The sequence below is a fragment of the Pavona decussata genome, unplaced genomic scaffold (assembly GCF_977016875.1).
Source record: "Pavona decussata unplaced genomic scaffold, jaPavDecu1.1 SCAFFOLD_102, whole genome shotgun sequence".
NCBI classification, from domain to species: Eukaryota; Metazoa; Cnidaria; class Anthozoa; order Scleractinia; family Agariciidae; genus Pavona; species Pavona decussata.
In genome coordinates, this window is record NW_028145517.1 from 2,716,403 (window position 1) to 2,733,484 (window position 17,082).

The window sequence follows — 17,082 nt, forward strand, 5'->3', positions numbered from 1 at the left end:
ATCAATCAATCAATTAACAAATAAATACATACATAAATAAATCATCATCAACATCATCCTCATCATCATAAAAGGGCTCAATGAGCGAACTCGTCAATTGAAATAGTGAATGAAATGATATTTCGAATTATGTCTAAAGGTACTTGCTTCTTTGATTCTCATACCAAGAGTATGAGCAGTAGTTGTTTGGTAATTTAGCACAGAAAAACCGCTGTGGCCGTCCTAGTCAGAGGGTCCAATAGATCCGCGTCGTCACTTTTACGTGTTGTTTTTTACAATCTTTGGACACTCTTGCTGGGTTGGTGTCGTGACAGGTCCTCACGCTTGTAATCTGTACGTCCCGGGAATCGACCATCGACTCCGGGAGGGCATCTTCTCGCTGCTACTAGAGGGGGCATCTTCTCGCTGCTGCTGCTGCTACAACAACAACAACAACAACAACAACAACAACAACAACAACAACAACAACAACAACAACAGCAACAACAGCAGCAGCAGCAGCAGCAACAGCAGCTACCGCTACGACCGCGCAACTACCGCTACTGCTACTTTTTCTTCTTCTGCTCCTCCTCTTCCTCCTCCTTGTTCTTCTTTAGACTGAGAGCTAATATTTTACCGCGTTTACCGTACTGAAAACAACATCAACCGTGATGTAGCGTTCTCCATTCGAGTAGTTAATCAAAGGGCTCTATAAACCAACTGGTGAATGAAGGGAGGCGGAGGCCGTGCGGTGGGCCGGAATATTTATATGTTTGCTTTTGTGGGTAATCATTTGGTACACCTCGTCGCAAATTCTAGAAACGGCTCTATTTTGCTGTGTTTGTAATGCCTGTTTCTTGTCCCGTAATGGCGACTGATGGTGAATACATAATACGTACACTAATGAAGGATTTACAACTTTGATTAAATTCCGATTAAATCAATATAAAGTTTACAGCCTATCGAGCGACCAATGGAACGACCAACCGAGTGCCATTTCCGTTCATTACGATAACTCGTGCATTGCACATGCGCAATTCACAAGATAGGAAAACTGTGATTTTGGTGACCTTACAGATATTATACTGTATCCAGACTCAAATGATGGATCAGAGAATTAACTCTGAGGCCATTCTGAGGGGGAAGCTACGAACAAACACATACGGTAATATACAGAACAGTGCAACACTACACATTAAAACATCGTCTTACGTTGAGTAACTGCCTTAAATGAAGCATCAAAGCCAGTTCCTCTCAAATGCTTATCCGATGGAGTCTGAAACCGAATCCACAGTTGGTGGCCGCTGGCAAATACTGACGGCAGAAAATCTCTTCCACAGAAAGATTTCAGCAACTTGCTTGATAAAGTTGGACCATCTCGGATCTCAAGAACAGGATCATCACAAGCCTTTTCCAGGTTGAAGGACTTGATGCTTAGCTGTACAAAGCTCCCCTTGGGTACTGTTATCATCCATGTGCACATCATGTTTGGTGGATAAGCATGTGGATACAATGGTGAGAAAAGCCTCCCTGTTTCGCCAGTCAGCGGAATAACATTGTCGACTCCTTGGAGTTTGCATGGTCCCATGGCCGCTGAAATTACATAATCACAGCTATTGCCAAAGGTATGTGAACAGCGACTATTTTTCGACATGCCATGTAACGAGGCTTAATCTTGAATATAAGCACTTAAATGTAAATGAAGTCAATCTAAGATTGATAAATCGACTGAACTGAACTTTAACGCCTCGTGAACAAAACAGCCGAATTGTACAGCAAGTTACGGACACGGCAAATGCCCAGATAAATTTTCACAGCGGCAAGAGTTTCTTTTGCATTTGACAAAAGTAATGGAATCATGCCTTCACTCTCACATCCCCATCACTTTAGCCTAAGGGGATTACTAAAGCGAGCGTATCTCGCGAGCGTGCGCGAAAATTTCTCCCCTCGAACCGGAAACGCGACGCGCGAGGGAAAGGTATTTTTCGCTTTCCCTCGCGCGTCGCGTCTCCTCGCGGGAGGCAATCATCGCGCGTGCTCGCGCATGGTTTGCTCGCTTTAGTATCTCTAAAGGGCGATTTAGACGGTACGATTTTGCCTACGATTTGTCGCATGCGACACGCTTACGCCATGCCTACAACACGAATCGCGTCGTGTAAATCAACCTACAACATCCTTACGACAGACGCACACAACACGAAAAATGTCGTAGGATTTTAAAACATGTTTTAAAAATCCTACGACAATCGTAGGTAAAGGCAATGTTGAGTGGCGAGAGTTGTGTACGATTTTTACATGACGCAAGCGGCGCACGCTCTAAAAATCGCATGCGACAGTCGTAAGAGAAAATCGTACCGTCTAAATCGCCCTTAAAAAAAAGAAGGACTGCTCGTAGTCTATTAACTGATCACCTTAGAAATTTAAGTCTCCCCTGCTCCCTGGTGGGGAAAACCTACCCAAACTTATTACTCTGTTTTAACAGTTGTTATGAATTCAAATACTTACGGTTAGAAGTCACCTTGTAGCTTGCATGGAATCCTGGGAATTTTTCTGAGCTGTCAGACACAAAATCCACGTACATATTGGAATATAAATGCACAGGATCAGGGAGCCAAGGACCACAGAGTTTCGTAACTGTTGATGCCCACTCTTCTTTAAAGCCCTGTTTAACCTCCACATAGTCTGTTGAACAGTCTTCTGATTTTTGTACATCAAATGAATCAAAAATCACCTCGATACGATACCCCACTGGAATTTCCAAGACCCATGAACATCTAACATCATTGGAGTAGAGCATGGGATAATTGAAGCTTGCAAATTCACCAGAATCAGTGCCCGTAAGATTGTAGACATAAGGGTATCTCCTGGAGCAAGAATAATCGGCAGGGGCAGCTACATACGAAGCAATAAAGCCTCTTGTAAAATAAGACGATTTCAGCCTTGTGTATTTGACGAGGACGTTATTACCTTCTGAATAAACAACTTTTTCTCTGCAGAACGCTCCTGTCAAACTTTTACTCGTGGATTTTGTCACATCAAAGACTTCTGCATAGTCGTCCTCGCATACTCCCTTGAAACTTAAAAAGCTAAGCTTTATAAACTTCCCTGGTGGCACGGTAATGTTCCAGCTGCAACTTCCTGTCCCCGACAATGAGGGATTCCCTGGGGTTGCAAAGCTCCTTTCATCGCCAGCAGCCATGTGTATGGTGCTATGGTCTTTGAGGATGCAAGTTCCAGATGACAAGCCTTGAATATCAGTAAAACAGAGACGTCAAATAACTGTGGGTGATTCACGAGGGGCAGGGGGGGGGGGGGGGGGTTACTTAAGAAAGTTTTTTTACGGGGAGGCTCGCCCCAAGGCGGGGGGGGGAGGGGGGGGGCTACTCAAGAAAGTTTTATTCTGGGAGGCTCAGCCCCTAGGTCCAAACCCTTACCCTTTCATATATCTTCCATAGAAAATGGCACCCCTTTCACAGACTTGTAGTAGAAACACTGTATTCTTTTTTGTTTTGTTTTGTTTGTTTGTTTTTTGGCCTTTTCTTTATGTTTTGAAAGGCCCTTTTAAATACCTAACTGACAGTTTTCCCTAATCTTTTCAATACTTCAGTTCGTGAAATCCCTACCCTTGTATACACCTCTAGCCTGAAAAAGGTACCTCTCTGGAGCAGAGCCATCCCCGTATAACGCATTATAGGGAGTACCATGTCCACCTTCCTAGGGAAGATTTATTCAAGGAAATGGATAAAAACGTGGTGATCAAGGCTGCCAAAACAAATTAAAGGGCGGGGGAGGGGTGGGGCAGAGGTCAGGAATACGCTAAAGTAATAAGAGTGTGGAAAATTATGCCACAATTACCAAAAAAATCTGTACTTTTGATGGTTTTCAAAACGAAATTTATAATTTTAACACTGAAATTCACGAGCGTAAACAATGAACTGTGGGCGCGTATTTAGTAAGCAATAATTAATAACACATATGCGCACTGAGCCTAAACAGGGAAAACTGATTTCCAACCGGACTGACTCATCCACTTCGGTGGATGAGCGGCAAATCAAAGAAAGTCGAAGCGGCTCGCAGAGGTCTCTTCCTCTTCCCGACTTATCTAGGAAGATCGAAGGGCCTCTGCTCGCAGGGTATAACATTACAGGACAGTTAACAAATAAAACAGTTCCAGTTTAATCTACCCTATTTCAATGCAAGTCTGCCAGACTAAATTTACTTAATACTTTCCAGTAATGCATTTTGTTTCAAAAAAATCTCCAACCCACCAACTTTGGAAAATTGTGCTTGGGAGCTAAAGCAACTGTATGGTGGCAAAATAAAGTAATGTCATACCGTACCTACTCATCTTTTCTCACCTGCAGGCACAAATCTGTAATTTGCCATGAATCCTATATTTGTTGAACCAATACCATAAGAATCGGGGACATTGATGCTGAGATCCCTCCCAGTTGAGTACACTGTAAATGGCCTCTTCCGACCACAGCGGGATATTTCTAAGGGGTCTTTCTCGTTTACGCTGTTTTTTATATCAACGCAGTGCACCAAACCCATTCGGAAGTTTAAAAAGGTCAATTGTACAACTTGTCCCTTTGGAGCAGTGATCTTCCACATGCATTGGCTGATTAGATCCATGTTGTAGTTAGAGGGATATCCAGGGCTTTTGATCACACCAGAGGAATCTCGCAGTATAATGTTCATGTTTTGTGCCTTTGAGTTAGAAGACGAACAGGAGTTCGCTGAGGAAATATCATTGAAACAAACAGTTAAACCAGCCAGTTTACACGGGCACACTAGCTGACTTTTTCACCCCAGTCATAGTGATTTTCCACTTTTACATTTCTGTACTCTCACCTATGATACAAATTAGCCAATGAGCGCAAGAGGAATTTGATAGTTACTGTAAAAATTATATTTCATAGCTTTCTCTCAAATCCTTACTTTACCTTTGTTGACAGCCTTTCACGATCAGTCTCTTCAAGATTGACGGCATCTAGCCGAAGGTATTCGAAAACGTCCGACCAAGGCCGACAGTGTGGCCGACAACTTCCGACAATTATAAACATTTACGAAAATTCCTGCATCGTCGCGTCTGCTCGGTTCACGGAACAGCTTTTAGCGACAGCGCGCGGAAAATTTTTAACACAACAGTTTATTGCTGTGTTGCTTCGTTAAAAAATCTCGCGTGCTCTGTTATACGATAACAACTTTAACGTTACATTCAAAATCGTTCTGTGTAACATCACCTTTACTTTCCCTACAAAAAGTAAAGAACTACTTGTCGTCTTAAAGAACATTCATTAAACAATCACAAGAGGAACTTATGTGATCTGGCTTACCTATCTTGATAGCTGTATAGGAAACAGAAATCCCCCTCTCCATAGGCCTGCGTTGATCGCCGCTTTTAAACAAGACGTACACTTTACGAAACTTGGAATATACCGTGTTTTCGAAATACTTGAAATGACGGTTGATAGCACTAAGTTCGGAGCCATCCACATCATAAACCTCCACGCTTGAAGAAGACAAGCTGCTTAACCCCGATGTAATCTCAACCTTGATAGTGTGATTCTCCGGAGCCGTGATATACCATCCACAAGTGATGTTCATGGGAAAGCCATCAGGGTAGTATGGGCTGGAAAATGATCCTTCTGTGGGTGACTCCGGGGCATCTAAGGTGGTGTTTGTAGAGCAATCTGAAAAATTATGTACATAAGTACGTGCATGTTTCTGAAGCCCCATCCATATTAATCCCTTTTCCTTGAAAGACGCCCGACCTTTGAATTGGTGTGTTTTTATTTCTTTTATGGTCCCCCCGGACTGTTTCTGGAGTTGTGTGTGGAGCAGCCACTTTTCCTCCGTCCCAGGAGGGGGAACACTAACTCGCTTGTCAGAGTAGACCTCCCTTACAGTACTGTGTAAAAGTAATGAGAGCGAATTTCGACGAATTTCGTCTATTGTTCTCGCGAATTTTCGAACCCTAAGTACAATAATACTTGGGATGTTAATTAAAAACCAAAGTCCTTGATTATTTGGTGACCCCTTACCCTAATACTCTGTAATCTTTAAAAGGCCTGTCCCGATATTTCTGCTTATGTTGACTTCTACTGAAAAAAGCGCTGGAGTTCTTGGGCATGATTTGCAGTTCCGAAAATATTTGCAAGGAGTGATTTAGGCTCTTATTTTTCTTGATTCTTTAAATTTCGCTGTTAAGATTTGAAGCAAATAATGGAAATACTTTGTTATATATTCGTCTGGACGGTTTATTCTTGCATAATTCCAATTACATTTCAGGTCTACGACCCTATGATAATTAGTCCTTTTTACAAGCAGTGATCAAAGATTAAGAAGTGCATTCGATGTCACCAGGCTCTCTCTTCTTTGCCAAGTTGGTGATGATGTCATACGCCCCTGCAAAATCTGCGGGGTACGCCAGATACGCGTCCCAAGATCCAATCATTCAATCAGCGTTGTCCCATACAGTCTCGACTCCAATTTGGAGTGCGTTCTTTCTACGTCAAACGCAATAAATGTTCGCAAAAGTGGATTGCCCAGCAAAAAGAACATGCAAGAACTTGTAGAAGTCGCCTGCCATACCCTAGGATCCTGTAGTCTCGGGGCTTACTGAGAGCAGTCAGTTTTACGTTATATGACATAGCTTAAGGGCGTTGCCTCCAATTCATTTGCTATTGCGCATACGCTATGCGCATCTACGGATAAAACAAAGACGTTTTTCTGTGGTTTGTAACTATGTGGGAAACGTAGATCTTGGCAGAGGGTTATTGGAATCCAAGGAGAAAAAAAGGGGTAAGCTCGCATCCTTTAAAGATAATTAAGCTTCAACTTGAAAAAAAAAGACATACATTGTTTTGTACTTTAACGTGTTTCAGAATTATTGTTGATTATCTCTGAAAAAAGCGTGGTTACCCCTTTTTTTTGGATTCCAAAAGCCTTTGATCTGCTTTTCCTGCATAGTCATAAACTGCGTAAAAATAGCTCTGTATTAGTAGGCACTGCCCTTAAAGGCTCTAAGCCTAGTACAATGAAGGTTAATAACTTAGAGTTAATTACCTTGAAAATCTAGCATGAAGTAATACACACGCATCTTGTACGGAGAGCTGGAGTATCCCGTCTTCGCCTCCAAAAACACACTACGGCCACTGGAAACGAGATTAGTATTCGGACGCCGGGTGCTATTGCAGTACTGTGCAATGATGCTGCTTGCACTGCTAGGTCCATCATGAATCATTAAGTGTGCATCACTACAGGAGCCAGAAAAACGCGCCAATGAGACCCTAATCCCGACCACCTTCCCAACAGGGGCTGTGATGTTCCATTGGCAAGTAGCGTTCATAGGCAGACCTGAAGAACCATTTGGTAGGCGTTCCCAATCAGCTCCTACTAGGTTGACTAATGATTGCTGGTTAGCACTGCACCCTGAGAAATAGAAACGTAAATTTCCAAGTACAATATTATGCAATCATTATATTGCGATGCAGCCACATTCTAAAAGTGTACTGTCCACTAAGAAATTTGATGTTACTTAAATATGTTAACAGTGATTGTGACAGGAACGGCCTAGGTGATTGGTTTGGAATGTCCACCTTAGCATACAAGAGGTTTCCGCGGACAGGGGTTCAACCAGACTTAACATCTAATAGGCCATTTCTGAGTTGCCGTAAACCTCATAATGAAAGTGAGGCTAAGGGCAAAGTTTTTGTTATGAAAATTAGTTTTCATTCATATGCAAACCAGTATTCGACACTAACTTTCCTGCTAAATTGCCCTTTGGGCAACCAGGTCTCTATTTTTTTGTTGCCTGGCGTATTTTTTGGTTGCCCAAAAAATCGCCGGCTCGCTTCGCTCGCCGTTTATCTCGGAAAACTACGAAGCGTAAATTTGGCCGCTTGGAGCCTGGGTACGGTAAATTTACCAACATTCTCTGCGGGTTAAGGTGATTCCTCAGAAATAAAAGTTGACGAACGATTTTTTTTAAACTTTGCTTAATTTTTCCCTATGATGTGCTGTTACGAAAAATAGAATAAAAAACATAGGTCACCGTGCTCGCCAAAGAGATATGATGGATTAAAGCTACCCCATTTACCCCTGAAAACCGAGCAATCGCGCGCGTTTGTAAGTGATCGGTTCACTTTACATTTCGTGGTGGCTGGAGATACATTTTAGAAGATACACTTAATAAAAGGTGTTAGATTGAAAATTTAGATCATATGGAACAATGTAAAATATGATGTATGACAAAGACACGCAAGTTCAGGTGGTATTGCCTCGAAAGGTTCCCCACATTGATAATCTCAACGGCACAACTTTGTATCTACGAGTATCGATTTTGCGCACGTTTTTCTCGAATACTTTTTTTCCTGACGAAGAATTTTCTTAAAACTTTTTTGACTCGAAGAAGGTGTTTATATCACCAAAATTATGCAATAAAAAAGATAGGTTACCGTGTTCGTTGAAGAGCAATTAAGACAGTGAAATGACCATTTCTATCATCGGTTGGCGTACGTTCTAAACTCGCGAGGATTCATGGGATTGTTGTGAAGCTTCTTTTGTCACGTGTTTGTACGTTCGGAAGGTCGCAGGATTTTGTACTCGAACCGTAAAGTTTATATTTACAAACATAAATAATGTATAGTTGAACATTTCATTATATCACCGACAAGTGGCCAATGTAGAGGACGATCATAGAACAAGACTTCGAATAACAACATAGGAAACTGACATCGTGTGCGGTTTTTTCTTTGTAAGATCAACATGGCGGACATCGATCGTGAACGGTAAGTGAAAGATAAGCTTATATTTTTCTCAAATGTGTAGTTACATCGTTTTACTTTATTGTATGTGTAGAGGATTGTATTTTAAAGACAACAATGTGGATTTGGCATCGTGCTTTGCGCGCTAGATCGAGTTTTTAAATAATTTTAGCAACGGTCGCTACTCCTAGCCTGGCTTTGGAAAATTCTCCTTTGTATGCGTGCAAGATTTAATTTGGTATTCGGTAAAGTAATTGACCAAAATGAACATCAGACATTGCAATTGTCTAGGCCACTTATTAAGGTTATCAATATTTTCAAGATAATAAGTTTACTGTTTTACAATAGTTCTCGAAATTATTCTGTTAGAGCTTTTTTATAGGGACAACTGGACACCAAATGAAATAATCCATCAAAGTATGTTTGAATGAAAGAAGGCGAATAAAGAAACTTTGAATGGTGGAATGAAACCAACAAAAAAAACAAAAAGTGAAGTACATTTATGAACAACATGGTCCCATGCATTTATAAGCCGTGCAAAGCACATAAACACAGGGAAGTTACGTAATAAGAGCATAAAAGAAGTTGTAGGGTAAAACACAAACCTACTCTTTTGTGCCCTTGTCACTTCATTGGGGTAACACTAATCTGAGGAACTGCAGACCACGGAACCGCGGAACCCACGGAACCTGCCGAACGTAGAGAAATAACCAGTTTTTTTTGCAACTTACATATCAGGTATAAGGTTACAACTGATTTCATTGCTGTGTATAGACCCGGATTTTTTTTTTCATGATTCGACCAAGAGAAAATGAGATTGTTGCCGATACAATCTACAGATTTTTAAAACAAATGCGGTACTCGTAAAAAGAACATCGGCTGTTTCCTTTATCGAGCTCCCGTACAAATTATTGGTGATAAATCACCCGCCACCTCAAGTCTTTGTGCAGAACCTTCATGATTTTGCGAGTTCATCGAACAGCTTGGTAACCTCTCGTCGAATCATGACCGTCGAATCATACTGTCGTATCAGGAGAAAATCTCATTTTCTCTTGGTCGAATCATGTAAAAAAAATCCGGGTCTATACACCGCAATGAAATCAGCTGTAACCTTATACCTGGTATGTAAGTTGCAAAAAAAAACTAGTTATTTCTCTAGGTTCCGCAGGTTCCGCAGTTCCGCGGTCTGCAGTTTCGCAGATTAGTGTTACCCACTTCATTGTACTCTGTGCTTTATAACAGTAAGAAAAAAAGCATGGCTTATGGATTTGTTATCATATTGATAAGGGGAAACCTCATTTGCATTTACTTTCAACACACTTTTACATTCGTGACTACAAAACAAAAGGTGAGTGGAGCTATTTCCGGATCCGGAAATAGCTCCACTCGCCTTTCGTTTTGTAGTCGCGAATGTAAAAGTGTGTTGAAAGTAAATGCAAATGAGGTTTTTCCTTATCAATATGATGTTGAGTAACACTTTCTTGGCTTCGACAAGCAAAATTTCACAAAGATATGGATTTGTTTTTTTTTTTTTTATAAGAGAGCCAAATTTCTGCAGAGAAACGCGATTGTGGCAACAGGGACAGATCCAGGAGAGCAGTTGAAAGTTGAAAATGCAAAAATATTTTGCCATCTCAATTTTTAAAATTCTTTGGACAGGTGTATACATAGCCAGCTGTTTCCTTACCTCTGTAAGGAATGATGCCTGATCCTGGCTCTGCCCTTGGGCAATAATTTTGGCAAATTATTCTTACTCTCTGCTATATTCTGCTACAGTAGCTGTTAATTTGCCTTGACACTTTACAGTCAATAAATTCACAGCAAATTGACATGTCAGCAGTTTTATAACTATTATTTTTACATTTTAAACTCTAACAGATAAGCAATGCTACATCATTTTGTAGCTCTTCGCCTTCAAAGTCTTTACCATGTGGGAGAGAATCATGGCGATAAGAAGACAGGTTTTTCCAGAAACCACACCAAGTTATAGTGCACATGTTTTGCTAGGAAGGTTTGTTGATGTAAGTAAATGATGTTTCCATCACCTGAACAGAAATTAGCCTCAAAATTATTCTAAGTGTGAACTGCTTAGGTTTTCCAAAAGTCAACCTATGTCAGCTAGAAACGACTTTTAGATATACACTTGCCTAGATAATCTCTCTAAGTTACCTTTTACGGTCTGACATAATAAATTACTTTACACTCAGTCGCTATATTAGACCTTTTCAAGGAAAAATTCCCCAAATTGAATGTACTTGTACATGTAAAATACATGGAATTCAGAAGTTATCATTAGTATGAATTGTGAACCTGAGATGCAATGTACATGTACTGGTGGAAAGAACTGTTTTGGGGATTTATCAATGCAGATGGGCTACACATTGATGAATTACATTTCCATATATTTGATAAATGAATGCTACTTTTACCTCTCACGGTCAACGGAAAACTGAAAAAACAAAGGAATGAAAAAGTGGCAAATTTTACCTTGTAATGGTATTTTTATATACTATTACATTCTCAGATAACCATGGACTGTTGGTTTCATTTTGTGTTTTACTAATCACATCCTGCACTTTAGACATTTCCTGCTGATGGAAAGTAGAAAAGTGAATTTTTTAATTCTCACCAGCAAAGAATGGCATCAAGTAATCTAATAATTTTTTAAACTGCAGAATTAAAACCAATATGAAGCACATGTACATGAAGCACTTGCTTATTTCTCTTATTCATGGTCATCTGAGATCGATAGTATTTTATATCTGGTGTCTCTTGCAACAATGAGGCACTTTTAAGTTTCAATTCACTCTTCAGATAGGTGTTGGAAGAAATGACATATGTTCATGAATGTTTGCTTCTTGCGAGTGACACGAGCCTTCCCATTGAACTTCTCTTTCAGTACATTTGAGAGGCCATCAACTCCATGCCTTTGGAAGGCTAAGAGGAAATGAGTGAAGGACAGCCCAGATGCAGCAGCTTTCTCAGCCATTCCCTTAGAAATTGCTTTTGCAGCAATTAAGGGCTGGAGAGTCTGGAGGTTTCTTCTTTTCTGACTCAAGAATGCACTGTACTCCTGGTACCAAGAGAAAGAAAAACTGTGTTTCTTTACAACCAAAGGAGAAAGAAATTTTGCACTTAGTTCCTGTAACATCTGCACATCATCAAGTGCATTGTGAGCATTATAAGTGGATTGAAGGAGATCCTTGGCTAAATTTTCTTGGCTGTATGACTTCCTCTCAGGAAACAATTCCTTGAATGCTGGTAAAGTGTCACTAAATCCAAGTGCCAATTCTGAGAATTGTTTGGTCTTGTTAGTCTCATCCAGTGCTCTCAGCAAATGCTTGGCATCAAATGACTTAGTGTTGTGTGCCAGCAAAAGACATGGTACTTCAAAACTCTGCAGCCAGTCCAGAAACTGTTGCAGTCCAACCTCAAGTGTCACAGCAGTCACTGGTTTGCCATCGTAAAACAAACTGCCATGATGGACCGAGAGTTTGTTTACTGCTGTAGCACTTGGCGCTATTCCACCCACTGGCAGGATGTAAACATTGAACTTGTGGTTGTCGCTAATTGCCGCAATCTGGCAAATCTCTGCATTGTTGGCTGACAAAAATAAAAACAAGTGTTTGCTAAATACTAATGTTACTTCATCAATCACTAATTAACAATTATTCACAAAAGTGGAGGTGAATAGTGGTGAGACAAAAAGCGGTGAGGTAAATATCCACCACTATTCACAGACACGGAGGTAAATAATAAATTGTTTAAGAATATACCACAGAAGTGGATAGTGAGCACACACAGTAATCTTATACTAAACAATGATACTCAACAAAGTCAGATTGAATTTACTTTTATAGAAATCCAGCACTAGTTACCATATGCAGTCGTACCCTGAATCATCAATGAACTGTTCAAAATCAGTCACATGTTTATTGGCTGGGTTGGCTGGACCAGCAGGGGAAATATTTGGCTCTCTGTCAAGGTGCTGTGCTCTGTAGGTATGCTGAGACCTTGAGCTAAAATTGTTTTCCCACTGGCCCTCCCACGATTTTAATAACTACATATCCTGGGGATAAAATAATGTAATTAGTAAAGGTTACCTCGTGATGTGGTCTCCAAATCAAAGACTACTGTCTTAAACTCTCTGCTGCTACTAGCTTGTCTGATCTCTGGTGGAGTGACAGGTGGTGGAATTTGATCAGTTGATGTTTGACTGGCGCTAAACCCCAAACCACTCTGATACTGGGTTCCTTCTCTGATCTCCAGCTGCCTCACTTTGGTGTTTCTTTTAGCGTGCCTATCTCTTCTCCTTTTTTTGAATTCTCTTGAATTCTCTACAGTGCTCAGCCTTTTCATCCTTTTTTCAATCCTTTTGCCATATTGTTGGCAGTGAAGCCCTGGTGAAAGTTGGATTTCCTGTAAAGCCTATCAAAAAGATTGATTAAATTAAATTAGAAATCAAATTTAACTGGACTGACTGCACAATTTTGAAGTGCCATGTCTTTTGCTGGCACATAATGCTTCATGTAAGTCATTTGATGCCAAGCATTTGCTGAGAGCACTGGATGAGACTAACAAGACCACACAATTCTCAGAATTGGCACTTGGATTTAGTGACACTTTACCAGCATTCAAGGAATTGTTTCCTGAGAGGAAGTCATACAGCCAAGAAAATTTCGCCAAGAGTTAAGTTACAGCAAGATTAATTAATAAACGTAAATACAGGTAACACAGGCAAAGAGTTTGGATCACAATGCCTGTGACAAGAATTTCCGTTTGTACTTTTATTTATTTTTACATATTTGATCACACTTTCAATGGTTCCTGGTTTAACAATATAAGAATAGAAAACCTCACCGTTGAGACATAACTATGTCCAAGATTCTTTTGGCTTACAGCGCACGCCACTCTGAAGTCGTTACTTTCACTGGCGCCATAGTGTCGTATTTTCGGAGTCTTGCTGCCAATGGTGTTGTTTATGGCTTCATTGGCCTGGCTTGAACCAAGGGGTGCAAGTTTCTCTGCACTGTCAATGAACAGCTTCATGACTTTCTCCAGCTCATTTTGTAGCTCTTCACCTTTAAGGTCTTTACCATGTGGGAGAGAACCATGGCGATAAGAAGACGGGTTTTTCAGGAAACCACACCAAGTTATAGAACAGTGTTCACTGTGCTGCCCAAATGCATGTGGGACAATTGCTTGGAAACTTGTCTTCAGGCCTTCTGCATTGTTGAGATTTTGTGCCAGAGCATAGCCAAAGCATTTCACAAAATATTCAATCACCTTTGTGCTAAGTTGGCCCTTGAATTTCTGTTGTATAGCATACAAATGGGTTGTAAAAGACTTCTTTGCATGGTTGATGTCTGACCACTTTTCCACGTTGTGTGACACACTTTCTCTGACTTTTTTTATTGTGGCAGAGTCATCATCGCCAACTAATATCTGCACCTCAGCATTATATTTTGTCGCACACTCTTGAGCTAACTCAGCACCTATGGTAAGAGATTTGTAGCAAATTTTAAAAATGGTAAATTTGAATCTGTGCAAGAGTTTGGATTATTGATGGAGCCAACAAGCAACACCTGTGACATTTGCCTAAAGGTTTAAATAATAAATGTACTACTAATCATCCCCATAAAATGCTTCGTTTCCCATCGCCCGACTGACCCAGCTGGTCTCCACAATATTGATGCTTGATCCTTCTGTTTACATGAAACTGGTCTAAAAAATCATGTCAGACCGGTCTGACAGTGACACATTCCATTCATGTTTAAGTGGTTCCTTTGGTCTGATTTCAGACTTGTCAGAGTGAAACAAGTGTAAGGTGATTTTTTCAGACTGGGGTTGGGTAAAAAGAAACAGCATTCATACCAGTCTCATGTAATCAGGGCCTAAGTCAATAAATTTTATTTTGTGAGTATGCACCATTCAACAACTCAAAAAACCTAAACTCAAATCAAACACATGACACGTAGTGTGGGAAAATGGCAGTGAGTAAATCACATTTTGATTTTGGTTTTACTTCTAATTGATTGAAAAAAGAAGAGTGATTGTTTTTAACCAATCACAGGGTGTAATTGTAAAGGAAAGCCAATTACTTTTGATGCTGAAATGAAAACCTCTCTGTCCTGTGCTTTAATGGGCTAATCAACTAGCGGTTCCATATTGGAAGTGAATTGCTGCCTTGTGGCAACTCTTGGACCCTTGTAAAGCTAATTTGGTAAGTTTTCACTATCTTCCTCTGTCATGCACCCTTTCTCTCAGACAATGGCTTTAACCATAAAACTTGCCAGCCTTTGACACCACACAGTTTCGGTCTCATGTTTCTGACCCTTGACCTTATTACAAAATATAAATAACATGAAACTTGTCACATAGCTTGAGGCTACGTCATCACACTTGAATGCAGAGGGGATTGGGAACTGGTAACAAACAGCAATTAGATATAGATTTTTCAAATCAATTCTGTTAACAAAATTATAATTAAGATGGCTGCCGCCTCTTGCCGGCAGCAATTACCAGTCTTCGCCCTACTGTCTCTATCATAAATAACCCATGTACAAAATACTAATGAAATACATTGTTTAGATTAAATACTATTGTCAATTTTTAAATTACAGCTGCCCTTTTTATTTTTATTAAAACTATTTTTGATTTAATAAAATTTGTAATTACCTATATCTGGCTCCATAGCCTTAGATGACCCAGCCCAGTTCATTCTACAGTCATGGATCCTCGCTTTTGTCTGACCTTTCCTCTCAGCAGCCTCGCAAATCGCACACCGTTTGTTTCTTGTTCCATAGGCAAGAACCTTTCCTGATTTCAAACCAATCATAGTACCAGCTCCTGGAGGACAAAACATAAGCACAAGGACATGTTTTATATGTGATATAATATAATCAAAAAGCACTCAATTTACTCACTCAATCAAACATTTATACTCAAACATAGGTTTAGAAATGCAGCTAAATAATTTGAATGAAATTTATGGCATAAACAACAGCGGTGACTCGTTTTCTTCGCGGAAAAAATGATTTGATGTTGGTGACCCCTCGGTGGTCCGCATATTTTTATTTCTCTTTATTTTCCTGTTTTGTTTTACTTTTATTCGTTCCAAGATAAACGGAAAGTTCGATAATTTCGTTTGAAACAAAGATATTTCATTCAGGAAATGTTGATCACTTTAAATTTGAACAATTTTCTTTGTTTTCTACAGCCGGCCGCGCTTGAGAGCGACTCTAAACTCGGCAAGCGACTTCGATCACGAGAAACGTCAACCACTTTATACTGTTCTGCTCGCAGCTTGTAAAACATATATACCTGGATATCGCTTTAACGTTGTTTTCTTTGCCCAATCGCTGTGACTGCTTTTTTTTTTAAAACTATATGGCTTACCAGTAAGACTGTTGTGACCTTTCCCTCGCTTTTGCCAACCCGCGTCGTACGATGCACCGATACCCACACTTTCTTGCTGTTCATTACTCGCCGTTTTCCCACTATTTAAACTTTCGCCAAGCCACTTGCTCTTTTCCTTTTCCACCGCCTGTCCACATGAATCTTTGGCCACTTTTTCAAATACCGGTCCGATTTCGCGTTCTCTGGCTTTCAGTGTGTTCTCGGAAACAGCAGGGAGGTTGACTGATGTCAGAAGAGAGTTCACATGAGAGGGGCCAATTCCTGCATGCAGCATTCCTATCGGTAGCATTTTTAAAGATCAGCAAAAGATATATTTACGAATTGAAAACAAACTGGATTTATTTGTTCTTACGAAAATTGTTTGTACTTACCGGCAGCAAGTTTCGTGTTGATGTCAAACACTGATCTCCCTCTTGCTTGCGCGCGGTGAGCTTTGCTCGTGTGGCAGACGTTTACTTCTCCGCATCCTTCCTCGGAGCACGTTATGTAAAGAAAACTTCCCAGACCTGAGACTGTCTCTTGAGTACAGTTGGACAAACGAAGAGGCGTTCCACACACACTACATCCACTGTCAAGCTGATTTGCAAGCAAACTCAGCTCGACGATGCGTCTCCCGGTTACCGGGAATTCACAAACGGCGGATGGACCTTTACAACTCTCGCTTAATCGTTTTCTCGCTAGGCATAAACTTTTCGTTCTAGTACTATCCGACATTTTTTGAAAGCGACCATTTTTATGCCTAGCGAGATTTCCCGCACTAATAAAAGTCGCCATGTTGCCAGTGTTGTTAATTAGGCACGCGAGATTACGCCACTTTTGTGATGTTATGCGCAGTACAGGATGCGCAGTGCAATACTGAGGAATCACCTTAAAAAAACATGGCAACCACGATTTTGTGCGGTTGAGAAAAGAT

General features: G+C 40.5%; 2 protein-coding genes and 1 long non-coding RNA gene across 3 annotated transcripts in view; 1 reads left to right on the forward strand and 2 right to left on the reverse strand.

The window, feature by feature from the left end:
• The window catches only part of LOC146471624 (cubilin-like), a 29,349-nt gene that overhangs the window by 1,896 nt on the left and 10,371 nt on the right, over positions 1-17,082 (reverse strand). Inside the window, exons 3-7 of the mRNA XM_085120106.1 lie at positions 7,051-7,416; positions 5,319-5,675; positions 4,338-4,718; positions 2,485-3,225; positions 1,192-1,572 (exon numbers count right to left, since the gene is read on the reverse strand). Of these exons, the coding sequence (XP_084976232.1) occupies positions 1,192-1,572; positions 2,485-3,225; positions 4,338-4,718; positions 5,319-5,675; positions 7,051-7,416 (2,226 nt within the window). The remainder of the gene's footprint in view (positions 1-1,191; positions 1,573-2,484; positions 3,226-4,337; positions 4,719-5,318; positions 5,676-7,050; positions 7,417-17,082) is intronic.
• On the forward strand, positions 8,523-11,785 carry LOC146471625 (uncharacterized). The gene is made up of 3 exons (XR_014866671.1): positions 8,523-8,774; positions 10,629-10,761; positions 11,650-11,785. It is a non-coding gene; the product is annotated as an uncharacterized LOC146471625 (long non-coding RNA).
• LOC146471626 (uncharacterized) lies at positions 10,768-17,035 on the reverse strand. Its single transcript, XM_085120015.1, has 6 exons — positions 16,541-17,035; positions 16,149-16,445; positions 15,429-15,599; positions 13,611-14,245; positions 12,854-13,178; positions 10,768-12,353 (listed from the first exon to the last, which is right to left on the reverse strand). The coding sequence occupies exons 1-6, from the start codon at positions 16,941-16,943 to the stop codon at positions 11,554-11,556; spliced, it is 2,631 nt and encodes an 876-aa protein (XP_084976141.1). The 5' UTR covers positions 16,944-17,035; the 3' UTR covers positions 10,768-11,553.